This window comes from Gavia stellata, chromosome 21, assembly GCF_030936135.1.
Source record: "Gavia stellata isolate bGavSte3 chromosome 21, bGavSte3.hap2, whole genome shotgun sequence".
Classification (NCBI taxonomy): Eukaryota; Metazoa; Chordata; class Aves; order Gaviiformes; family Gaviidae; genus Gavia; species Gavia stellata.
This window is the reverse complement of record NC_082614.1, coordinates 7,440,137-7,465,541: the sequence shown is the minus strand read 5'-3', so window position 1 is coordinate 7,465,541 and position 25,405 is coordinate 7,440,137. Positions and strand designations below refer to the sequence as shown.

The window sequence follows — 25,405 nt, the reverse complement described above, 5'->3', positions numbered from 1 at the left end:
AAACTTGCTGTCCTCTGTTCTGAATTGGTTGTAGACACATTCGTCATGTCCTGTTTAAAAGAGGAATGTATGGAGCATGCAAGAAGCACATCAAGTTTCATTTCATTTTTTCTCATTGAATTGCACATCTCTTGCTGTTTGAGTAAGTAGCTGGGCAGTTGTTGTATAGTTGAAAAATAATCGCTTATAGCTTTGTACCTCTAAGATTCCAAAATGTGTTCAACTGCATCTGAAACCAACTTTGACCAGCATTTCTGGAGTTTTAGTTTTCTACATCCAGTATCATAGTTAAAATTATCTGCAATTAATATATTCTTTATAATCCTGTACTAACTATGCATCGTGGAATGTCCTTCAAGGAGGAAAGCTACTCAGATGTAATATGCTTGTCAATCCCTTCCTGTCTCTGAAAAACGGCAAACACCACACAGCGTATTAAACCATGCACTGAATTATATTAAGCTTTGGTACAAGATAGCTACAGATTCAATCTTAAGTAGGTGGTGGCATTAACACATCAGTTCCAGTTGTGCTTATAAATAACAGCACTTCAAGGTCAGCATATACTCAAAAGGTGTTTTCCACATTGTGACAAAAGCTAGGCTATTTCAACATACATGCACATGCAGGTGCACACACACACACACTCTAGTGCATATGCTGCATGTGTTTCAGAGGTAGACTGCTGACTAATACAAGTTACTTGAGGTGAGAACAGCAAAAGTGTATTATATTGAGCTTTCCCTCTGTGCTTCAGGGGAAGCTCATATCAGTGAAGTGAAAACTCCTTTCCAAGGGCTAAGTCCTGTGCAGCCCCAGTGCCTCCTGAAGAAAGCTAAATGCCTTCCAATTTAATTGTGCCCCTCAGAAACTTGTGCCCCAGTAGTCTCCAAACAGTAACAAAAGGCTTCCAAGATTGAAATCAATAACTTGTTCGTAATCCCCTTCTTGGAATTTGGTGTAAATAAAAGTCTCTTGGGAAGGAGTACTAGAAATACAGATTTCCTGACACTGTAACCTAATTCCTAGAAGCATTCCTTTCTCAAGACTGTGTAAATGCTGCCACAGCTTATTGGGGTTTTTGTGAGAGGCCACAGTAGCAGAAATAAGTAGCAGGTAGTTTAAACATTAGCTCAGAATCTCAGCATGGGAATATTGCAGAAGCAGGGAAAAATACATAGCCATAGCTCTGAACATTGCAGCTCATGCAAGAATAGCTGGAAGACAAGAGCAAAGCTGTATAGTCTGGTTCTCAAAACCTTGACTCAGAGCTTCACTTGTGACAGAATATAAATAGCCTTAAATGCAGTATAAACTAAAAACATACAAGGGTTGCTTTTATTTTTAGAGAATGGTGCTGGAGATAGATAGGCTCAAGTTAAGGTCTTTTCCATCTCTGTCTGTAATTGTTCTCACTAAGGCATCATCCACCATGTGGTGAAAAGCTCCATACTACCTGTGTGATACCAGTGTATAGGGGTGGGCACTATACCTTCTAAAATCCCAAAAGGTTCCTTTTTCTTCTGTTTGTTTTAAAGAATATAGCTCATCTATAACTTTCTCACACAGGTTTACAAAACACACGAACTTGTCAATGCTGGCATATCTGATATCACCATCCGTCCAGACAAGAAGATTTTAGCAACAGCAGGGTGGGATCATCGCATCAGGATCTTTGGCTGGAAAAAACTGAAGCCCTTAGCAGTGCTGGACTACCACACAGCAACTGTCCATTGTGTGTCCTTCTCAGATCACAAAAACCCCAGTGAGAGACTGCTGGCAGCTGGCTCAAAAGATCACCGCATCAGTATCTGGTCAATATATACTCAGACGTGACATGTTCTGTACTGTCATGGCCTAGGAAGACAGGATTGGTGAAGCAATTCTTTACACTGTAATTCAAACCTGGATGTGGGGAAGTAGCAGAATGTATTTCCAGGCTGAAGTGAGAGTCCTAGGTTATTTTTTATGCTGCTTGTTCAAGCTGCAAGTTTTGTTTTCCAGAGACGGAAGTGGATTTTTAAAATTCTTAACAAGCAGAGCAAGGCCAGTCATGAGTGAAGACACAGAACAAGTCACTTTGAGTTCTGCTACAGGTTTTGCAACAGCTTTTCTTTGGCAGGTTGCTTAAAGAACTTGTGCCAATATCTTCTTTTGTGAAAAAGGACTGGAATCCCTCAGACTGCGGTGGGGGCAGAATATGTCTGTTTGTAAGTCATTTATGTATCCAAGAATCTGAATCAGTGTAAAATACCACTCTTTCTTGAAAATTTATACCCATTAAACCACCTCCAGTGGTTTCTCATTGTCAGTTACTTTTTCTTCCCCCTAACTGAAAGGCTATCAGAACAACCTTGATTTGTTCACACTTCTGTCAGTTTCTAACTTAAACCAACAGCCAGGAATGTGACTAGGGACGGCCTTTGGCATTTATGAATTTCATTATGTCTCCTGTCACCTCAAGCCTCACAATTAATCACAAGAAAGAAAGGGGAAAAAAAAATCTTCCCCCTGCACTGCACCGCAAAGCTATGTAAAGCCTTTTACAGAGTCAGTGCTAAATCCTTTCCATAGACTGACTAGCCGAAGGATTTAAACTCAGCAATCCAATTAGCACCCTTCTCTTTGGAGAGTTAGAGGTAAGTTACAGCATGGCAAGTCTGGGATTCAGCTACACAACTTCCATTAACAGTTAGGGGAATTGCATGGATAAATCCTTATCCACACAGTGCGAAGGGCTCCATTAAGTTGTCATCTCTATGGTCACGGAAGCTGAAATTCATTCATGAAGGGTTTTTTTGTTTGAATCATGAAGCAGCATTTGCATTCTTTTAAATCGTATTAGACATACAACAATCTGTTCATAGACATCTTACTGTTGTGTTCAGTCACAAAGTTGCAGTTACAACTGTCCCACTGAAGCAATTAGCAAGGGCCAGTTTGTTAAAAAGGAGGTGGCCTGGAAACTAGAACTCAGCTTTGCAAATTGAAGTGTTTTGTGTCCAGGCTGTGCACTGCTGATACTTCATTGGAAATATTTGTTTCTGCCTCTGTTCAGAGTTGGATGTCAAAGTCACCAGAATTGTAGTGAACAGCAACATCAAAAGACTTTAGAAATTATTTCAGGGAAAACACACAAGCAAATTAAGGTCTGGGTCTGCTATCCAGCTGTGCTTTACAAGCAGAGAATACTGTTGGACTAAAAGCCTTAAGCACCAAGCCTGATGTTCTTTCCATTAAAACACAGAAACAGGATACTGTTGCCAGGCTTTTCTAAATAAAACTTGGCCTTACACATTTTGGAGTGTGATGACACTTTAGATAATGCATTTCTTTGATTATTTCTTTACTATTCAGTAGCTGCGTGGAGGATCACATTGCAGTTGAAAGTTAAAGCCTAGTTTTGAGTGATCCTGAGTCAAGGGGAGGTGCTGGTGTTCATTGCATCTACCAGAATTGCATAGATGGTAAGTGCTCCATCTCGACCCATCATCCACCTCCCACACAGAGGAGGAGCTACCTACACTGTACAAGACACTCCAGGCCAGCAGCCTTATGGAATGAGACAGGGTCCTTCTCCACTAACCTGCTGCTGGAATAAACCTTTTCTTTTTTTCTTTTTTCCCTTTCTTAAAGTAGGTCAGAATTGACATAGCTAAACAAACAAACCAACCAATAAATAAATACGGAAAATATTGTCATGTGTGGTTCAGGGACCCGCCATAGGGAGTCTGCAGAGATTTCCTTTTGGTTGCCCTGTGTTGTACTGCACCACACATGAAGCCTGTCAGGCAGCCTTGAGATTGGTGTTTCCCATTTGAGTGGTGCTCTGCGAGCAGAACTTAGTGAAATTCTGCTGTATGAGAACAATTTCACAATGACTTAATTTTTAAGAGAACATAACCCAGTGGATACACTCTAGGGCTTTAGTCTCCTCTCCACTTAGATTATAAATACATAAGCTAAATATTAAATAAAATAAGGGGTAGAACCCAAGTGTCCATCTGCTCACGAGAGTGCCCTGCCCTGCACTTTAACCTGTGTAATCACTGCACCTTTTTAATGAACAAGCTTGACGTGAGAGCTGATGAAGGCTCATGCCCTAAAAAGCACTGTCAAGCTGGTGGTTGGGCACTGTCCTGGAAGGTGAAAAAGAGCTCTGCAACTCTTCAAGCACAGATCTAGGTGTCCTGTGTCAAAAATTAGGACTTTATCCCCCCCGACACTGAGGTACAGGGTTAGAGCCACAGCTGCTACTTGCATTTTGCATGGATCAAGGCCAGGAACACCTTCTTGGGACTCCTGGTACAACAGGCATGGGACTGCTCAGTGCTGGAGCCCAACATGCTTTTAGACTATATGAAAAACTTAGCTTCTGAGCAAAATTTAATTTTCCACAGCTTATCACTCAAAAAAAACCCCAAACACAAACACAAACAAACAAAAAAAAAACCCCCAACCCACAAGACACATAATCAGTCCCTGCGTTGTGAACGCCTACTCAGTTTCCTCTCTCAGCTGTGCATCCTAGCTATTAAAAGTTCCTTTTTCCTCCTTCTTCCTGATGGACTTGAGAGCTGCTCTGCAGTGGCGCTGGGGGTGGGGGAGCAAGCATTCCTCTTCTCCAGTGGCAGCAAACAGCAGCCTACACTGTTGGGCAATTTCCACAGAATTGAGCTGTAGGTTCAATGCTCATCCATCAGAAAAGGAAAGGAAATCCAGGGCTTGCCTATCTTGAGCAAATGGTTATGGTAGGAAATAAGAAGGGCCAAGCCTGGTCCCGGTAAAGAAGAAGTAATCGCTCTGTCAGCCTTTTGACAGAAAAAGGCAGCTGTGCCACCAGAGCGTATTGTAAGTGGTGAGAAGCCAGTTTCGAGACTAGAGCGGGGACTAAGATGCAAACCTCTCCAGCATTTCAGGGCAGCTCCATGCTCAGCACACCCCTTGTTCTGAATGCCAGTTATGAGCACCTAATGCTCCAGAGCCACTGTGAGGCTCCAAGGCATTGATGCAGCCTGGCTTCTGCTCCTGGCATGGCTGGCTGATGGGCTGGCTCACCGCTACCCCCACGCAGTATTTCCTTCCTGTGCTCTAGACCTCAGGGCCCAAAGCACTACACAAAGTGCATCTGTAATGAAGGCCTGTGCATCTTACATCCACTGTAGAAAATAGTAACTTTTGATGCAAATACTATGATATTGGCACAGTGGCAGCCCCCTAGGAAGAATGGATTAATACCCTATGTCTTAATAAGAGCACTATTAAATCAGAGCCTGAAAGTAAGCCTTTTTGAGTATATTCTTTTCTACGAAAAATGCCATTTACTGTCAATGTCAGTGTCTAAAGTAGTTATGGAGACTCAGGAGGGATGTTTAGACTTACTAATAGGTCTGTTAGAAGATACTCTAAAGATTGCTATGTGGCTTCACATCTAACTTACCACCCTTTGCTGGGGGTTAAATATTTATGTTTGTCTGACTAGGTAGATATAAAAATAAACCTGATCACGCAAGCACAAATCGAAAATGAGGGCATGAACTGCATCTGTAATCTTACTAGCAGACAGACACAGAGGTAGAGAGTTTCATCAGCCTCAAGAGGAAGGACACATGTTGCAGATCTGCTTGCCAGAACAGACCCATCCTATACTTACTGACTTCCCATTACCAAAGCAGTATCCATGTGATACCTTTGCACATTACAGCAATTAAGTCATTTACACTTTACATCACTAGTGATTTTATTTAAACACTCAGTAAAAGGATTTTTTTTTTCACATTATCGTTCACTTGAAATGAGCAACCAGACTACATTACTTTGATTTAGAGTTGAGCCTAAATGCCATAGTTTGAATGTGAATTACAGTCTTCTAAAAGTTTATTTGCTTAAGGAACTGACCTGGACTTTCCCAAAGTAGAATGACTTCCAACAGGAAAGACAGTCTATATTGCTATAGACTGTGAAATACAGTTGTATGATGGCATCTAGAAAATTAACAAGTCTTTTTTCTGAAAAAAAAATTAAAGCTCTTTACAATTATAACATGAGTATGGTTATCACTCATGATTTCAGCTGACTTGCTAGCAGGAAGGCTGCGAGTAAAGAGCCACCTTAAGCTGCTGGAGTTAGCTCTGGAATCTCACCTGCCAGAAAGGAACAGGGCTAGCCTGTACCTGGCCTAAAGGATTCAGGAGTGAAGGTGATGACAGCTAAATTATTACAAAAGGCTTCCTCCCAAGAATCGTCGTCTTTGGCACTGTGAGAGGGAAGAAAGGAACCAGCATTCGTAAACTAACAGAAATAAATCCCAAACACTAGCATTTGTGCAGCAATTACACGGAATATTTATCACCACTGGAGTGAATGGTGATCTCTGACCCTCCAACATTTTTTGCAAATGAATCCATTAGTTCCAACCCCTTTCTCTTATCAGTACATGAGCCATAAAGCATTGCAGGTGTAGATGAGCAAGGAAAAAGGAGATTAATAGTATTTGTAGTAATGAGTGAAAAAGGAAGTAGGCTGAGGGCCTGCAATGAGACAGTTGTTAAATTTAGCCCTATACAATGCAATTGCATTAGTAAACCAATAAATTACTCTCTGCAGCTTGACTTGGATTGTTGCAAAGGTTTGAGTTTTAAAGAGCAGATTTTTATAGTTAAGTCAATACTGGCTTCTGGACTGCTTTGTGTTTTAGCACATTTCAGATGCATCTACAAAGCCAACTTGCAAATTAATAAATCTTTCCTTTAATTCAGTCTGCCAAGAACAAAGATAGAACTCTGACTACTGCAGGAGCCATGTTAGTGATGTAAACCAAAGGACTGGGGATTAAACAAGGATTACCGAGCGCTAAATCAATGTGTTTCCTTTTCTGGCTGTGTGTCTGTGGTGTGAAAGTAAGGATCATTACATAAAACATGGCACATGACTGCCTGGATTAATACTAGACAATGTTACAGCAATGCTGAGACACAAAGTTTGATGTTTAAGTATGACCAGTGTGCTACCAAGAAAGTGATGGCAATGACTAAGGAAGAAGGCATGGTTTTTCTGTTGTTTGTAGTATTCTGAAATTCCAGCCTGGGTCCCCCTACTAGAGTAATTTTTCCAGGTAAACCTGGCTGTGTTTAATCCACGTCCTACTCTTCTGGGGCATGCTGGAGGTTTCTTTTGCAATGTGAAGAAAACTATCCAGAATTAAGATCATATTGGGTGTTTTTTTGGCAATTCATTTAAGGCTTTCACAGTATAAAATTAAACGCAAAAAACCCTCATGTCTGCACTATCAGATGCAGAAGATGATAGAAATGTAACTTTTAAAATAGACTTAAATTGAAGCATACCAGTCATAAAACTTGCCAACAACATCAAAGTAAGCATGGAGCAAGGAGCTGTATTCTGGATACCAAATTCCTCGTCCCCTGACCTTACCACATGCTCTCATCGTTTTTGGTCAAGACAAAACCAGCAGCCAGAGTTTGGGCTGGTTAGTCACACAGCCATTCTTGTGTATGGTTTTATTTACCACCACCCCTTATCAAACACCATGAAGTAACAGGTCTGTTTGGCTTGAGCCATCTGCTCCCCTGTGCATGTGTAAAGCTATCAATCAGCTTGACTTACTCAGCCTATTAAGAATTTTGTTCCAGAGAAGTAAAATGCGCCTCAAATACATTCAGTAGTGATACGCACACCCAAATACATTTAATGTTCATGTCTGAGGAGGTAAATTTTGTTTTAGCTATTAGTGGTTTATGCCCCTGCAATACAAGCCATCACAAAAACTTTTACACTATGATGTATTATTAAACCACATAGTTGGGACCATAGCAACATAATCTCTCAGCTGTGAATGTTTCGCTCATCTGATTAATGGTATGAAATATATCTGTATGTTCTATCAGCATTACTGTGTACTGCTTTATTCTGACTTATCTCAGAGGAATTTGATTTGCAGTTCAGTATTGGGGGGGAAGGCGGGGGGTGAGGGGGCAAAGCAAAACAAAGAAGCAAGTTGCCCCTGTAAGTTAGGTGATACAAAGATTCTGGAAAGCACAAAGGGCCTTTAAGCAAACCACGACCAGCAAGGTGCCAGATTCCTTATGGGAAAAGGATAAGGATGGCAGGGAGGAAAAGTACCTAGAGCAAGCATACACTGATAGGTCTGTCTTTTTAAACTTGTATACCAACTCATTTCAGTTTCAGAAGTATTTGCTTTTTACCTCCCCACCATCCTTTTTTAAAGGTGTTGGAACACTAGGAAATCCTGTAAACCGCAACCTACACCTCTAAATAAGCCTGTGCTAAGCCAGAGGAGCACATATTTATTTCTCCACTACGAACAGTCGTAATACCAAATGTTACAGTGCCACTGGAGATAGCAGTGGGAGGGACTGAGGTCTTGAAGCAGTCACACACACTGCAGAACCATCCCAGAAAGTACTATCTCCTTACAGAAGAGTGACATTAATTCTAACAATTTTCTATTACAATTTGAAGTTATAATTTAAAAAAAAAAAAACAAACTGTTACATTGATTGAGATTATAGCTGGATGCCATTTCCTCCTAGTTTTTATTCACAATATACATAAATTAGGGCAGCAAAAAACTATAGCAATCCTTTGGCACTTTCTGGACAGCAATGATCTCTCTTTCCTACCAGCTGCAGGGTTGATTGATCCAGCTCAGGGAATCTCCAGAGGATGTTAAAATGCTGAGCCATTATTTTGCTCCATAGCTCTGGCATCTCATGCATGCAAAGGTACATTTTCCAGGCACCCATGGCACTGCTTACTATAAACACATTCTGACATAGGTAGGAGGAAAGTTGGTGCATTGGGCCTACATAATAACTTTAAACATGGCAGAAAATGTGGACGTGGCATTTGTCTTCATAGTTATTAAAAAAATTGCTGATATGAAATCTCAGTGCTTCATGGATACATTGTCTGTGTTCACAGAAAAGGACCTAGGCTGCTTTTATGATAAGTATTGTCTTTTCAGATTTTTTTGCCTCAGATATTTTGATGGCATGCAGACTTGGCATCACGCTAAATAGAGACATTGAGTCTTTATAGTTTTATCTCTTGAGCCCATCTGGTTTGAAGTAGTTGACAACAAGCAGGAAAGGGAATAGAATGAAAGACTTACTTCATGTTTGCTGAAATAAAAGAAATGTGTAAGGCAGTGCTCAAATAAAATCAGCCTGGGAGGAGGGCCGCTGCAGTGCCCTCTCAGCCCCCCTCCTCTGCCCTTTTAAGATGAGTGGAACAGGACGGCTTCGCCTGCAACCCCTCCACTCTCGGTGCTAGCTCTCACTGCCCGGTGTTGGAGCTCACACCCCAGCCAAAAGGCAGCTGAAGCAGGCAGGCTGGAGCACGGAGGGAGAAGAGGAACTGTCTGCTCCCCGGAACGAGGGACAATGGCAGCACTAAGCAGGCAGAGTAAAAAAGCAAACAAAACGCAGAGCCCTTGTCCATCAGCCAAGCTAAGACCACTGAAAAAAACTGATATGGCAAACACCTCACATGAAGGTGCTTCAGTAAGTTTTACATGTTGTTTATTCTATTTTTAACTTCCTTTTGCAATTTACAGATACAGCCCAAGGACTTCAGTCTGAGTACCTGGGCACTTCTGCAATTACCCCTATGACAGGCAGGTACAGAACATAGCAATAGCACCAGAAGCATCCTGCCCTGCCCACTGAAACAACCGGTGGGTCAGTTACCAGAACCAGCTTCAGAGAGAGCGTATCTGGTTGCAGGAAAACATACCCTTTCCTTCTCCAGCTACCAATGACCACTAAGCTGTTCATACAGGAACTACAAAATTCTGTAACTAGAACTCAGGCTAGAACAGACATAAAAGGACACTTGCTTTCTCAGTGAAGCACGCTGGATGAAATGTTCATCCTCTTACGGAGGTGATGAGAGGCTATCCTTTATCAGCTACAGAATCACTCTGGGAGCATAAGATGGAAGTTGCTATACAAGTCTGCATGATTTTACACCATGTGGCTGCTAGATTTGAAAATGTGTATGCTCTCTTTCCCTCTATGCTGCGCCACCTCCTTACAGAATTAGGTCCGAAATGTGACTTTTCTGGCTTTTATTGTTAATCACTTTGTTACTAGTTCAAATTTATAATTTTAACCTAAATAGAAGAAGTGAGTGATTTATTGTGATTATTTTGTATAGGCTGCTCTTCATAAAGTTTTTTTAAAATGTGGAAAAACATTTAATTTCCCATATGGAAAGAACGCATTTATCATACTTTACTCTGATATACTTGGCTGACTGTTGCACATATATGCAAAACATATGTGACATATTCAAGGCTGAATTTCATAAAACAGAAATGCTATGAAATGTGATATAATAAATATATTACACAGACATATGTGGCCAATTTATAAAACTATGGTATCTTTGGTAAATTTATAATAGGTCATTTCTATTAATGGGGGGAATGAGTGCATTTTTCTGGCATATGCAACACATACAGTAATTTACATAGACTTCCTGAAGGGAGGTGGACCTTTGAAAAGCAGACTTGAACATGTACATACGTAGTTTATATGGGACATGTTCATATTTTTCAAAATTAATGTAGATCTTCAAAACCAGCTTTTGCTTTTTGCACTGATCGTGTGTACAACATACTGGGCAGAAAAAAAAATACGAAATACTGTTCTTGGAGATTAGCAAACCTCTGATACACTAACTAGATTCCCACAGACAGTGGGTGTCTCTCACTTTAATAGAGAGCACATTTTATAAGCACACTCTGTGCTCATGATAATGTCCAGTAATAGAAATCTTTGGGTATGGTCGCTTTCATCTAGTTGTGTCAAACACTCATGTAAATTAAATATCTTACTGATCAATTGAATTGGAATAATTAAACCAAGAAAAAACTGCATACATTTAGCAAAAAGTTACATACATACACACATACTAGCCTCTACACTAGTAGACTGGACTCTTCATAATAACAGTTTATAGCAATGACTGAGTTTTTGCAGGCTGATTATCCTCAAATTCTGACTCACAGATTACTGCCCTTCCTTATTTATGCCTGTGTGCTTCAAAGATCGAATCTTTGCTTTATAAAACAAATCTGTATTTTTCTCTCATGTTGCGTATTTGCAAGGTTGGGCAAAAGTTCTCTAAGGGTTCGTTTTCCGTGTGTGCGCGCTCTAAGCTGTGCGATGGCCAGCTCTTCCCTCTGGAGGGAGCCTGCTCTTCAGGCACGGCCGGGCGGGGGGTGCGCGTCTGCAGCATCCTCATCCACGGGAGCCGCGGTGCAGCGATACCCACAGGTACCCCCCAAAGCCCACCCCCCACCCCCCGGGGCAACACAGCATCTCCTGGCTACACGGGCAGTTTAACATAAATGGCGGGTCAGACCATTGCACCCACTGTCTCGACACTCTGCCACCAAAAATGCGTTTGTTTTCAACCCATCATGAAACTGAACAACAGAAGGAAAAGCAATAAGAACCAGAACACGTATGCACTCACACACACTCTTCCCCCACCCTCCACCCCAGCTGTGTTCAACAGACTCGCAGCAACTTTCCGAGCTCCTTGGACGAAGGTACTAAAACTTGCTTTGCAAGCACTGCTGCATTAGCTCTTCCAGTACTCCTCCAGGCAGCAGGGCTCAGCTTCTGCCCCTCAAACCTAACCTGTGGGTGCCTAACTTGTTTCCAACAGCTATAGGGATCCCTTTTTGTAGGCATAATGTTGCGCAGCACAAGTGAACCTACTTTTCTTACTCCTTTCAGACCAGATCAAGATGTGACTGCCCCTCGGCCAGGGATCCAGGCATCACAAGCTGAAATCCACTTGCTGGAGAGAATGAGGTCTGTTTGGCAGGGAGAGGACAGCACACCAGCACACACAGCCCTGAGCCATGCAGCCCCACTAGCCATGGCTCCTTGTGGGGATGCACAAGGAAGCCCCTAGCTCATGGGAGACCCACACCGTCCCCAGTGGCCTGGTGGCTGTAAAATGCCTTTTTGTGCTTACGGCAGCCCTTGGGGTCATTCTCCAGACTGCAACCCACTGTTACGCAGACTGTAGCATGAAGGAAACCAAAGCACTTGCTCCCCTGGCAATGGCCATGCGTGTGCATGCTTGAGATTGACTGAAGAGATGCCAATGCCCCAGGATGCTGAGAGGCATCTACTGGGGACCACCTCCACAGTTCCACCCAAAGCAGTTCTAGGGTCTCCCTGAACAGGAGGCAAGATTAAAAAGAACGTCCATGAAGTGTGTAAATGGTGTGCATGAACACTGCAAGCACACAGAAGTCTCATCCCCATGCTCCTATCCTACATTGCATTTAGTCAGATCCATTAGCAAGGAAAAAATAAAACCAACAACAACAAAAAACCTTGAAAACCTGAGCTATCTCCAGTGTTTGAGTAACTGATCAAGCAAAGACCTCCCTTGTTTCATCTGTGGGTGCCTAATCCTATATTTATCCACTGGCATAAGTGATGTGGTTTTCAGAGCTTTGGAGCAATCAGTAAATTCAGCCTGTACCTCTGGAAAATGGAGCCACATGGCTAATTTATTCTCTAGCCCTGTTTGGAAGAGACAAAGGGTGCCTGTAACCTCTGTGCTTGGGGCTGGTTTACCAGCAGCTTTTAAATGCACAACGTTGTGTGGCTTGAGGCGACCATAAGTGGAAGTACTGTCTGGAAATGCTGCAGCCTGCTTTCCGAGTATGTGCCATGGACCTTGGTGATGGCATGTACTGTGTGAAGTTTAAACATACATGTATTCAAATCATACAAAGTCATTTTTCAAATGAAACTGCAATACATATAGATAAAAGGCATGGCCTGTACATGATATATCTTGACTAACTGGCTGACAGGAAACATGAAATTAAAGCGTTAGAGATTTTCTGTGATTCTCAAAAGGCTTCTACTACTCAATGTGCAGTCTTCTAGGGTTTTTTGTTTGTTTGAAGTGGATTTTTTGTTGCGCTAGAAAAACAACCCTGCTTATTTTCCATACCTGGAACACTCCCATCCAGTGAGATAGGCATAGCTGTGCAAGGAGGAAACACTAGTCAAAGCCCCAAGGAAGCTTGACTGAAGGACTAAAACATGACATGAAGTGGACTGCTAACATGCTTAATACTTATATAAGCACCTTGCATGTTGATGGCCTAAAAGCAAGGTTAGAAATACCATTTTCATAGTTAAAACTGTAGTCTTGATACAGCTGCATGGTCTCTCTTTCCCATTCAGACACAGGACTTCTGTAGTGGTTCTTATAGCACAGAGGACTACTGATCCTGAGCGCCCACTGCCCACAGCCATAGGTTGACGTTCTGTGATTTTCTCTTCTTCTAACGGAGATAAATTAAAATTCCTACAGTCAAGGCGAGGACCTTGAGCCACTTTCTGTAAGAGCGTAGTTTAGTTCTGGTGTCTTGGGTCATGCAGTCCTCTCAGCTCTTGTGCAGTAAAGGGCGTTTGAAAAGGTGTGTGGCCAGTCTGCACTGAGAGCCAGTGGCACTTCCTGCAGCAGTCTATGTATCTTTAAAGAAAACAGGTGCTTACCAATACAAACAGAAGCGTACCTTATCCATTCCAATCTGGGACCCCAACCCTGTGCGCCATTGTGTAATGATAGATCGCTACAACCATGGGCAGCTCTGGCAACCAGGAAGAGAGAAAGGAGGGAGCAGTTGCCTATGGAGATTCACTCTTTGCTCAGACTAAACAACTCTAGTTGAGTATCCCTCCTTATTTAAATGACCTCATTTTGTAGGGGAGGTTTAGACTTCAGAGCAGGCACACTGACAAATATACGAAAGTAATCAAAAAAGAAATGAAAGAAAGAAAGAAGAAGAAAAACATTTATAAATGTCACTGTCCAATGTCTTTTCAATTTAAATGAAATAAGATTATCTACATATATCTACAAATATCTACATGTATCTACACTGTTTGCAGATATGATTCTTTGGTTGTCTTCACTTTTTTCCTACTCTGCAACTATCAAGAAAAAAAAAGTGTTTGTATCATCTTTGAAAGAAATAATAAATATAACAACTTCATTAAACATTTGACCAAAGCTTTGGCACTAATCAGTTTACAGATAACAAATCATACTGAGAACTCTGAAATAACAGCGGCAAAGCAACAGAGCACATCCGAGAGCCATTTCCCACTGGCTAATAATAAGCACAAGGCTATTTTACATCAACCTTTCTGAGAACATTAATTATGGTTTAGTCAGACACTAAGAATCTCACAATCCACTGCAAATGTCAAATAAAATACATATTTCTTGCACAAGTCTTTTTCATGGATCCAGATATATTTTTTTATAACAGAAAAAAAATTACATAAAATATTCATGTTAGCCTGTATCCCTTCTTAAACCCTTCCAAAAAGTTTTGGAAGCCCAAAGCCCACTGCCAGAGATGGAATAAACATTGCTATTAACACTGCCACCTGCACAAGGGAAGGATTATGTTTTAAAAGGTTTGTAGTGAAAATGCACTAACATGGATGAATAGAGGACTTTTAAAAAAAAAAAAAAACAAAACCTTCTTTTCATAGAGTCACATGGAAGAATCAGAAAAGTGTTCATAATACTGTATACCAACACAGCTGAGGAGCTGTTCAATAACTTCTCTGAACACAAAGGGACTGCCGTTCAATGAGCATCTGACAAAAAACACAAGCCAACTATTCAAAACACATCACTGGAGAAACTGTGATGAACAGGCCCATCTTTTCAACAATAAGGAAAAACTACTGAAGGAAGATATTAAAGGGAAAAAGAAAAAAGTACTTACCAGCTTTAAGAGGGAAGATGCAGCAAGCAGGTAGGTGCAGAATAGGTGCTTTGGGACTACTGCAGTTTGGGTCAGCCAAATATAAGGGGAGAGGCATTCTGGGGGAAAAACCCTGAAGTTCCTCTAAAAGGCACCTTTCAACAGGAGAGCATCAAGAGCTCCGGAAAGGATGTAGGAAAGCAGTACTGTGAGGCTGCCTGGGAAGCAGACAGTTTACAAACTCTTGCTGAGAATACACAGCGGCTATTTCCCCCCCCCCCAGGATGGTTTTTAAACCTTAGTATCCATTGTTGTGAGAACAAGAAGCTGTACATGGCTGTGCTCTTGGCCATGGGATCTTCTCAACAGCTCCAGAAAATGCTGTTATGGTTAAGTCGCCCCAATGAACCCCAAAACTCACGAGCAAGTCAGGACCGGGGGAGAAGTAGACAATTAGTTCTGACAGTGAAGATTCAAAGCGTTCCCTTAAGCTAAACTCTGCTTCCTTTGACAGTCTCCTCGAAGAAGCACCTGAGCCAACCGTGAACGAGACCAAGCGTCCCCGAGGTAAAAGAGACTTACATCGACATGTGCAGAATTACACTCCATCCCCAAGGCCCACCGCTGCGGGGGGTTGGTGTCCGGCGGTGCTCACAGCAGCCCCGCAGCCCTCCCTGCTCGGTGCTAACGTTACATGCCCCGCTGCGCTGGGAAACACCGGTGGCACCGCCAAAATTGGTGGCAACACCAAATCTCCATCAGAAGACCCGGCGGGCGAGTGAGAAGTGGGCAAGTCACCTCACCGCTGCTGCTTCCCCGTCCCCCCACCGCTTCCCAGCGGCCCTACGGTCCTCAGTGCCCGGCGCACTCGTGGGGCATCCGCAAGGACGGAGGCGCGGGGGCAGGGAGAAGGGAGATAATGACATATGGCTTCATTTATCAAAGTGCAGCTGCGGATCACACCGCGATGGGGAGCACCCGGCGGGCCCCGGCCAGCCTCCGGCACACCCCGGCCCCCCACCGCACGCCGCCGCCGCCCGCCCTCACGGCCCGCCGATGGGTGGGGAGCGGGACGGAGGGCCCGGCTTCCTGCGATTGGGCTCTCCGATTGTCGATCAGGTCAAGCTGGCCTATCAGCTCACTCGTAAGGCGGGAAGAGAGGGAAAGGCGGGAAGGGGGGAGCGCGGTAACGGTCGCGGCACGCGCGACCGCCACCAGTCTCTCGCGCCGTCGGCGGCTCCGCGGGGCGCGGGCGGCGCTGTTATCTGGGCCCGTAGTCGTAGTTGGCGGGCGCGCCGGCCGACGAGTACATGTTGGCGGCCGCCGCCGCAGCCGCGGCCGCCGCGTTCATGTGGTGGTGATGGTGGTGGTGGTGGTAGCTGTGCCCGCGGATGCTGGGGAGGGGGTACGGGGCGGGCCGGCTCTTCGCCCCCAGGTAGTGGTCGTAGGCGGCGGCCGCCGCCGGCGGGTACTTGTAGGGGTGGTGGTGGAGGGGCTCCGAGGCGGCGGGCTCCAGGCGCAGTTCGTGGTGGGGCGGGCTGGGCCGGCCGCCGCCCGCGCCGCCCAAGGGCACCAGGCCGCCGCCGCCGCCCGGCAGCGCGGGGCTGAGCACGCGGGACATGAGCTGCTGGTGCGCGGCCTCGGCGTGCAGCGGCGTCCCGCCGGCCGCCTCCCGCTCGTACTCCCGCCGGCTCTCGGCAGCATCTGCGGAGGCACACAGCGTCAGCACCGCCGCCCCCGACGCGCCGGGCTTTAAATAATAAATTTAGGTAAATAAAAAAGCGGTGCGCGAAGACAGAAGCGAGGCTTGCGAGTGCAGTGTGCGGCAGCATGCAGCAGGAACCGGGGCTTATGGGACGGGACCTTCTGACTGGGATAAATGGAGCTGAATTGACTGACAAGCTGGTACACGCCTGAAATTTTTGCAATTGTGTAACACTAAACAAATACAGACTTCCCTTTATTTTGCAGGCCCGGAGTGTGTTGGAAGAAAGGCCCTCGGTTGTCTTTGCAGTTGTTTGCTCTGCGTAATGGAAAAGGAGTCAATGGGCAGAGGTGCTGTTCGACCTGACTGCAGCTCCTGAATGGGAGCTGAGGCGCGTTAAAAGGGCAATGCGAGGAGGAGCCAGTGGCCCTCGCTGCATCCCTGCCTGAAAAGCTGAACTTGCTGCCGAAAAGTCGAAAGGGACACTAAAGGAAAAGGGTGGTGTTTTTTAAAGCCGTAAAGTTGCTTAAGCACAACAACTGAGTGTTTTAGACCCAGGACAAATTAATTAGGCTATGAAGGTGACTATTTTTGTTTAAAAAATAGGTGGTAGCGCAAAGCTCATTAGCAGCGGAGCCATGCCTGCTGCAGGCGGCTCTGCAACCAGCATGGTGAGCAGGGCTGCCCCCAAGCATGCGTGCGCTGATGCCGGCCATGCAGGCCAGCAGGTCCAGGGTGGCAGGCTGGCCTGGTTGGTTGGGGGCTCTCACCTTTCTCTGTCCCATTCTGGTGGGCCGGGGAAGAGACTGGATTCCGTGATCTGGCAAAAGCACTCATGAGAGGAAGGGCCCCTGGCCTGTGATTCCTCGGCCTGGAAGAAGAAGGGGAGAAGTGATACAGAGACGATGGTCCAACAGAATGAGCTGCAGCTGGCAAACGGGGCCCGACCCAGTATCCCCCGAACTCCATGCAAGCCTTGTGCAAATGTAAGCTGGGCAGGTGCATGCTAAACTGGGGATGAGAGCGGGGTGTACTCATAGTCAATAAAGACGCAACCTTACCAGTCCTCAGGGTCGCAGTCTCTGAATCCCTTGGCAAAAGGGTTGCTAGCGATCTTCAGCTGTGTGATCTGCAAGGAGAAGCAGGGAAATGTCTCAAAGTGGCATACACGGGGCACCCTGATCAGACAGCGAGCATGTCCCCAAGCAGGCTTTGGGAGTCAGCAGTGCCTGCGTAATGGCGAGGGCCCAGGTGGCCGGTGGAGCCGGGGCACACTCTGCCACAGAGCGCAAACATGTGCTTTCCTTCTGTTAGAAAATTCGGGCTAGTACGCTATCTAATACGAGTTCAAGGCAAAGGGAGAGGCAGCCCGAGTTGGCTGCAAAAGCTGTGTAAATGCACTTGTAAGAAAATGCCACATTATATGGGTCACCACCGGAGCAGCTAAGACAAATCACTGGATAAATCATACTTATGTATTTATTTAATTCGCCGGGGAGAAGGCAGGACATTTTCTATATTTAAGCAAATCCACGGATAAAGTATGTGATTGTGAGTTTCCGGAATGGGTTGAAAAACAAACTTTAAGCCCCTCAGTGACAGTTCCAGCCTTAGAGGTCAAACTGATAGAAAGCAGGAGAGAAAGAGCAGCTGTCCGGAGCCATCAGGCAAATGCCAGCCGGGGAGGGACTCCGGAGCCCCTTAAAGGCACAGCCTTGCTCCGGCCCCGTCGCCTCGCCGGGGCGGGGTGCCGGCCCGACCGCAGCGTGCCGGGGGGACCCCGGGTCGCTTTGCTCGGAGCCGCTGCAGAGGGTGGCACGGCCGGCGGCTGCTCGGGGACAGCCCCGCGACCCAGCCCCGGCGAGGCGGTGCCATCAGCGCGGAGCGAGGCGGTTTGGAGCAGCGCTGAAAAAGCCCCCGCTATGGAATCGTATTTGCACTCGCGGCTGGGATTCCTGCTCTTTACATTACTCTGATGCGATTTAAAGAAGCAATTGGATTAACTGCTGCCCAGAAATCCGCATCAGATTAGGGGGGGTGGGTTGTTTTGTTTCGTTTTTTAATTTGTAATTGTATTCTGGGGAGGAACAGACGGCTACGAGCTCAGAGAAGTAAAATCGCAGATTTATCCAAACAAATTGTGAGTGACATTTCGCAGCGGGAAGCCTGTAGTTTCCCAACTAGCCCCGGTCTCGGGTTTACATAGGTAATGAGGTCCCCCCGGGCGGGGGGAAGCTGGCGATGGGGCTGGAGCTCACGTCGCTTCCTCGGCGTGCAGCGATGCAGCTCCGCGCAGCTCCCCGGCTATCGGGTTCCTTGCGCTGCCCCGGAATGGGTTTAGCAGATGGGGAGGAGGAGGAGGGGGCGGGAATGCCCCCAGACGCCCCCGCCGGGCACCCGCAGCCCGGCCTTCAGCCCGGGAGCCGGGCGAAGGGGCTGAGCCAGTGCCCGGCGCGCCCGCAGCCGTGGTACCTCCGGGGCGGCCCCAAGCCCCCTTTTTCGTTGCCCCGGGCCCCGCTGCCGCCTCACCCGGTGGTTCTGGTAGGCGGTCACGGCCGTGAAGCGGGTCTCCTCGAAGACGAAGGTTTTGAAGTTCTCCTCCGCGTACTTCTCGCTGTCTTTCCGGGGGTCCACGTAGACCACGTGAAAACGCGGCTGGTATCTGTGCATGGAGTTCAAAATGATCTGAATGATAAAACGAGCAAGGAGACAATAACTGATCCAGGCGGAGCATCGAAAGAGGAGAGCGCAGCCCCCGGCCCTGCCAGCTCCCCTGCCCGGGGGCAGCCGCGGGGCTGGGGCAGGACGGGGGCACGGAGCCCCGGGGGCTGGGGAGGGGCGCGGGCAGGGGCACCCACGGGAATCACGGCGCGGGGAGTTCCCCCCGGTGCAGCCCCGCCTTTGACACCTTCCCCCGGGAACACTTACATGCCCGTTGTCATCCAGCAAATTGTTGGTCAGTTTGAGCTTATCGAAGGAAACGATCTGCTTCATCCACTGCGCCCCTTTCGCCGGGGAGTCCGGGTGGTAGTGCACCCTCCCGGGGGTGGCGGGGTCGGCTTTGCCGGCCACCAGCCAGGAGGAGCTGTGGAAGGCGTACCTGCCGGGAGGGGAGGGCACCCTCAGCCGCAGCCCGGGGGGCTCCCGCCACCGCCCCCTGCAGCGGCGCCCCGCGGGGCTGCAGCACCCCGTGTTCCCGCAGGATCCGGCCCTGGAGGGCCCCCCCGACCCGGCGAGGGGGAAGCGCCGCCTCCCCCATCACTCCCGCTTCCTACGGCAACGAGAGGAGCGAGCTCTTCTCCACAGCCAGACTCGTTGCGGGGGAAAATAATATTTTATCAGGTCGCCGATGGAACCGGTGGGAGAGAAATCTGCAGGACGGAGGAAATTTATAGCTACCTGCAGAGATTTGGGAGAGCAGCCACAAAAGCTCCCCCTTCCTCTAAAAAAAAGGGTGAAAGGGAGCCCTCTATGCAGTAATATTCTGGCTTTAAGTGAAGAGTGGAAATTTAGGTGTAGATTAATAGCAGGTCTAGAGTTTAGCAGCCTTGTTTCATTCTTTCAAAGTACATATTCAACAGTAACATTTAAAACAGAGAAACCAATCTTCTATACACGTGTTTACTTTAAAAGCCAGTGTTTGCACAGGGGGAATTAGACACCATTGGACTCTAGCAGAAACATTACTTTTTAAAGATATACTCAATTGGATGTTATATATCCCACTTCCCTTGACAAGCAAACATTTCTAGGACGCCCTGAGAATTTGGATATCTGTCTAAATATTTATATATCGGACCCCGCGATTCCTACGCGGGCTGCCTGCTTAGCGTCCTGATCTGAAGCTAAATACATAATGTGCCTTTCACTGTCTTTAAATTAAAGGGGTTCCAGACCAGAGCGCATCGCTGCCTTGCGAGTCGCCCGTTTCCAAGGCCTTCGTAAGCTGCCGCTGGAAACAAGGGCAGGGTTTTGTGGCTCGGACGGCCGGTGCCTTTCCAGAGCATAAAACCCGCTCTCTTCACCCACGCACCCAGCGGGCTCCCCGCCTGGCACGGCGCAGCCCCGGGACGGCCGCGGGGCCGGGACCGCCGGGCCACCTGCCCCAGCCGAGAGGCTACGGCACTCGAGGAGCACCGGGGGGATTTTTGTTAGGGGGGAACGGGCGTTTGCCGGGCGGAGACGGGGAGCAGCAGGACGGGGAGGGCTTTTCAGGCGTTTTGCGAAAGCCAAGGGGGGCCCTGCGGGCCCGCGCCCCGCGCAGCCGCGCGGCTCCCGGCCCCAAACTCGTTGCAACGGTGTGAAACGGACCCCGGGGACAGCTGCGTCCCGCGTCTCCGCCTCGTCTCACACCGACACGCGTCGGGCCGAGGGGCGCACCCCCAGCCCCGGGAGGGCAGGGGGCGGGCAGCGACCCGCTAGCCCCTTCAGCGCCGAGCACCGCGGGGCGGGTTAGGGTGTTACTTGCCGGTATCGCTTGTCGTCCACGGGGACGAAATCCATGAGGAGCATGTAGTCAGCCATGGGGTCCATACCGAATATCTTCACCTGGAAGGTGGGAAACATGCGCCTGGCACAGAGGAGAGAGAGGAGAGCTGAGTTGAGGGGCACCGGGAGGCCCCGAGGGGCCGGCGCGGGGACCCACGCCCTTCCCGGCCCGGGGGTGCTCAGTGCCGGGTGCGGGACCCCCGCAGCCCTCCCGGCCCTTCTGCTCCAGCTGCCCCGGCGTACGCCCGGTTGCAATGTCAGGTCCCCTCGCGGGAACCGCCGGCCGGAATGGGAGGAAAAGGCAGATGCCGCCAGGCAGCCTGAGGATAGGGGCTGCCGTGTCCCCCGGCCCTCGGCAGCATCCCGAAGGACGAACCGGGGCAGCGCTGGGCGGCCCTGCCTCTCCGCCGGCTCCGGGGCGTTTGTGTCGGACACCCGAAATGCCCCGCCGCGGGGGGCTGAGGGGGAACAAGCGCCACCACCTCCCCCTTTGCCGTGGGGAAGCATAAGTGAAAAGAATTTCCTCCCCGCCGTTTCGCCACCCTTCCAGCTGACCTGATTTGAGGCAGATACAAGGCATTACCCCGTCTCCGGACCCACACCTGAGCCGGGGGCAGAGGCTCGGGCAGCCCCAGGGGCAGGTCTAGAACCTCCTGCGGGCGACGCGAGGGGACCAAGTTCCCATTTCCGCAGGTTCTGCCCCCCTCAAATCTGCGCCCGTTTTAAAACAGCAGTTACGGCAGCAGCCGCATCCCTTGGGCCAGCGGGAGACCTCCCGGAGGGGCAAACGCACCCCCCCGGCGGGCAGGTACTAGAGGGCAACGGGGATCTCCCAGCGAGCCCCCTCCCGGCTCCGCTTCGTTGCCAGAGCCTAGTCGCGCTCTCGGTCCCCGCACGTTTGCGGGGCGAAAGGAGAGCGGGAAGGAGCCCGGGGCTCCCGGGCAGGGCAGGTCGGCCCCCGGGGCTGTCCCCGCTGCTCTGCTCCGCGCAGACCCCCGGGGACCACAGGCTAAGCCGGGGACGCAGGTCCCAGGCTTAGGGGGGCACGATTCCTTCGAGGGGCTGAGGGGCAAATGCGATCGGGGGTGGGCTAAGGGAAGGGGCCGGGGCGGCCCCCCCCCCGTCCCTCCCTCCCTCTGCACACACCGCGGACAGGGCTCGGCCCGCGGCTCCCAGGCGGGACACGCCGAAGATGCGCCCTCGCGTCGGGGCGCGTTGCGGCTTCGGTTTTGTTTGATACATGTATATTTTTTTACCCGAGTAGCAAACCAAGCGAGCGACAGCGGGCGGCATTTCGAGAAGGGGGTTTGCAGCCGTTGAAAAACCAAACTCCCAACACCCCCTGAAAAAAGAACCCGATCAAACCCGGACATCGAGAGGAACCCCCGGCTCATTCTCGGGGCGCACGGCCAGACCTGCTGTGCATCTTCCCGGGGCTTTTTTGGTTGTGTGCCGCTGTTCGTCGCCGAGGAAAGGCTGCCTGCCTTCACCGCGGCGAGGGCCATGGGGCAGCAGGGCTCTGGCCCCGCAGCTCCTTCCAGTCCGGGCCCGGCACTGCCGGGCAGCATCAGGATCGGGCGGCCGCGCCTCCCTCTCTGTAACACTTTAGCAAACTCTGGAAGACGTTTCCAGTCTCTCCCTCTGTTATTATTATTTTTAAAGGTGTAAAAGCCCCCATTAGCTCCAGTTCCGGTGTTTCTTGTTTTAAAACTTAGTTTTAAAACAATCAACCTGAGACGATAAGACCCACCTAGACAAACAGCAGGGCCAGCCCAGAGGCGCTGGGAGACAACAGGCTTCGCAGCGCCTTCCCCGAGCCTTTCCCGTTTTCTCCTGGTTTTACCCGTCTGCCTGGAGATTTGTCGGTGTCATAAAATAAATGACGAGGAGGGGAGAGAAAGCCTCTGATTCAAATAGAATTGGTTCATTTCCGAGCCCTTTTGGAGTGGGGTATTTGCAATCCTTTCGCTGTCCTGGGAGAGCAAAGAAAGCCAGATCGAAGAACTCCTGTTTGCAGAGAGCCTCCGCCTTGAGCCTGAACGACCTTTTCCGCTAAGGAAAGCAGAGCCGAGCTCGGCGCCGGGCTCAGGGGCCGCGGCCGGAGGCAGCGGGCTGCGCGACCCGGCGCCGGTGCAGGCACCGTCTGCGGGAAAACACGCCCGGGGTCCCGCAGCCCAGCGGCGGCCCCTCCGCCGGCTCCTTTTCCACCGGGCACCGCAGTGATATTTTTTTTTATTATTTTAGTAAATTGCTAATTTAAAAAAAAATGCAACTACATATATATAAATATATTTCTTTTTTTTGCACCTTCGGGACCCTCAAAACCGCTGGAGGGAGAGCGGGAGCGCACGGCCCTTTCGGAGCCGGGTCCGACCAGCCGCGCTGCGCCCTTCTTCCCCGGCGACGGGGGCTGCGGCAGTGCCCGGGGGTCCAGCTGCCGCCGCTGCAGCCTTCCCCGGGGCTAACTGAGAGCAAGCACCGGGGGGATTGTTAATTTGTTTGTTTTTCTTTTCTTCCCCCCCCCCCCCGGCTGGATCGCTTTAAATCAAGGGAAGACAGCAAAGCCCGAGCAATGCGCTCGCCCCCCGCCGAAGGCAGCGTTTGCCGGGAGCCTGCGAGGGGAAAGCTCCGCAGGTCTGCCCGAGCCGCCGCGGCCACGGCGCTTCCCAGCGATCGCAATTAAATGCCGTAATTAACAACCGTAATTGGGGCTCCTCTTCTTTCCCCCACATGTTTTCCTCGTTTCTAACGCGGTCTCATCAGCCGCTTCCTTTGTTCCCTGGCCGGGAGCGGGGTCCCGGCCCCGGGCCACCGAGCCGAGCCGCTGGCGGAACCGCGCCGCGGCGGCCGGAGCAGGGCCGCGGAGAGCCGGGCTCAGCCGGGCTCGTTACTCGATAGTCGGGAAATGCAACAGTCCTGGAGGACGTTTCAAGGTGCAGAATTAGGGTCTGTTTGCGTCCCCGCCGGAAGGAAAAGATCTGCCCGTGCTAAAAATGTATTTAGTTACAAGTATTGCACGGGTTTGTTCGTTAGCTTTTTCTTTCCCCCCTGTGCCGCCGCAGTCCGCCCGGGAGCACAGTGTCCTCCGCAAACGCGGATCTGAGTCCCGTGTGGGGTAACCGAAAGCCGAAGGCGCCCGGCGGAGCACAGCGCCCTTTCCCGCGGGAGGGAAACCCGGCGGCGGAGCGCACGGCGCGGCTCCCCCGGGCCGCCCTGCCCGCCGCCCCCCCGCACGCCTTCGCCTGCAGCCCGCAGCACCGAGGCCTTCGGGCCGCAAGAGCTCGCAGATTTCGCCCCGGGAGAAGCGCGAGGATCAAATGACGGGAACCGCCGGGCCGGGCCACGCCACCCCGCAGCCCGCCCTTGGCCAGCCTCGATTTTCCCCCAAACCGCGAACTCAACCGCCTCCGGCCGGGCCCGCGGCCGGGCTCTCCCGCCCCGGCTAGCCTGAGTGCCCGCGGCCGGGGGAAGCGGCTGGAGGGCCGGTGCCGCTCGGGGGCTCCGCACTGACCTGCCGGCCTTGGTGACGATCATCTCGGTGCCCAGCTGGTTGAACTCGTCCCACAGCGCCTTCATCTCCAGCTGGACGCTCACGTTGGCCACCTTCGGGTTCTTCTTCACCGGCGCCTTGGCCGCGGCGGCCGCCCCCGCGGAGCAGCCCGAGACGGCGGCAGGCCCCGCGGCGGCTCCCCCGGCGCCCTCGGGAGGCTCGGGGCCTGGGGGCGGCGGGTTGGCCCCGGCCGCCGCCGCCGCCCCGCCGAAGGGGTAGCCGTGCTGGGGCTGGGGCGGCGGGTGCGGGTGCTGCTGAGCCGTGCAGGGCTCGTAGTGCGGCGGCTCATGCTGTCCGTACGGGTCCCCCGGGGAGGGGGAGAGGTGGTACCCCCCGGAGGCGTTCAGGCTGCTCAGGCTGTTGGCCGTGAAAGCTGCAACATCGCAAAAATGGGACAGCTGGGTGAGCCAGGGGCTGGAGATAGCTGAAATCATTCCAAAAACAGGCGGTCAGGGCTCCGCTCCGGCTCCCGCTTTCCCCCCCAGCTCCGCGCCGCTCCGCGCGGCCCCCGCCTCCGCGCCGCGCCGGCTCCGCGGGGTGCCCTCCGCCTCCTCTCCTGCCCCGCGCCCAGCCCAGCGGGGCGCCTCCCCCTTTCCGCTTTGCTTGGCCCCAGCCCCGCTCCCCCCGGGGCAGGCGGGGAGCTCGCTGCTCCCGCTGCCTGCCTGCCTCGGCTCTTTTTATTTTTCCTTTTTTTTCTTCTTTTTTTTTTTTTTTCTTTGCAAGACCGAGAGATCTGCCAAGAGCCGCGGCGGTGCAGAGCCCGTGCTATCTCTGCAGAAGGCCTCCCTCGCCGCACACGAATTGGGACAAAGCAAACTCCCCCCCCAAAAAACCAAAAAAAGTGGAGGGG

At 50.1% G+C, this 25,405-nt stretch overlaps 2 protein-coding genes across 3 annotated transcripts in view; one reads left to right on the top strand and one right to left on the bottom strand.

Moving 5' to 3' along the window:
- GNB1L (G protein subunit beta 1 like) overlaps positions 1-1,949 on the top strand; it is a 42,647-nt gene extending 40,698 nt beyond the window's left edge. The window contains exon 7 of the mRNA XM_059827827.1: positions 1,570-1,949. Within this exon, the coding sequence (XP_059683810.1) occupies positions 1,570-1,836 (267 nt within the window). The 3' untranslated portion in view covers positions 1,837-1,949. The remainder of the gene's footprint in view (positions 1-1,569) is intronic.
- Positions 1,950-16,073: 14,124 nt separating this feature from the next.
- TBX1 (T-box transcription factor 1) lies at positions 16,074-24,989 on the bottom strand. 2 transcript variants are annotated; one of them, XM_059827825.1, is made up of 8 exons: positions 24,764-24,989; positions 24,517-24,721; positions 20,986-21,087; positions 19,446-19,617; positions 19,047-19,202; positions 17,579-17,646; positions 17,288-17,388; positions 16,074-16,516 (listed from the first exon to the last, which is right to left on the bottom strand). In XM_059827825.1, exons 1-8 carry the CDS (start codon positions 24,987-24,989, stop codon positions 16,074-16,076), a joined length of 1,473 nt encoding a protein of 490 aa, XP_059683808.1. The 2 variants fall into 2 exon arrangements, with proteins under 2 accessions (XP_059683808.1, XP_059683807.1); XM_059827824.1 differs by having other exon boundaries at positions 24,517-24,989.
- Positions 24,990-25,405: the final 416 nt, after the last annotated feature.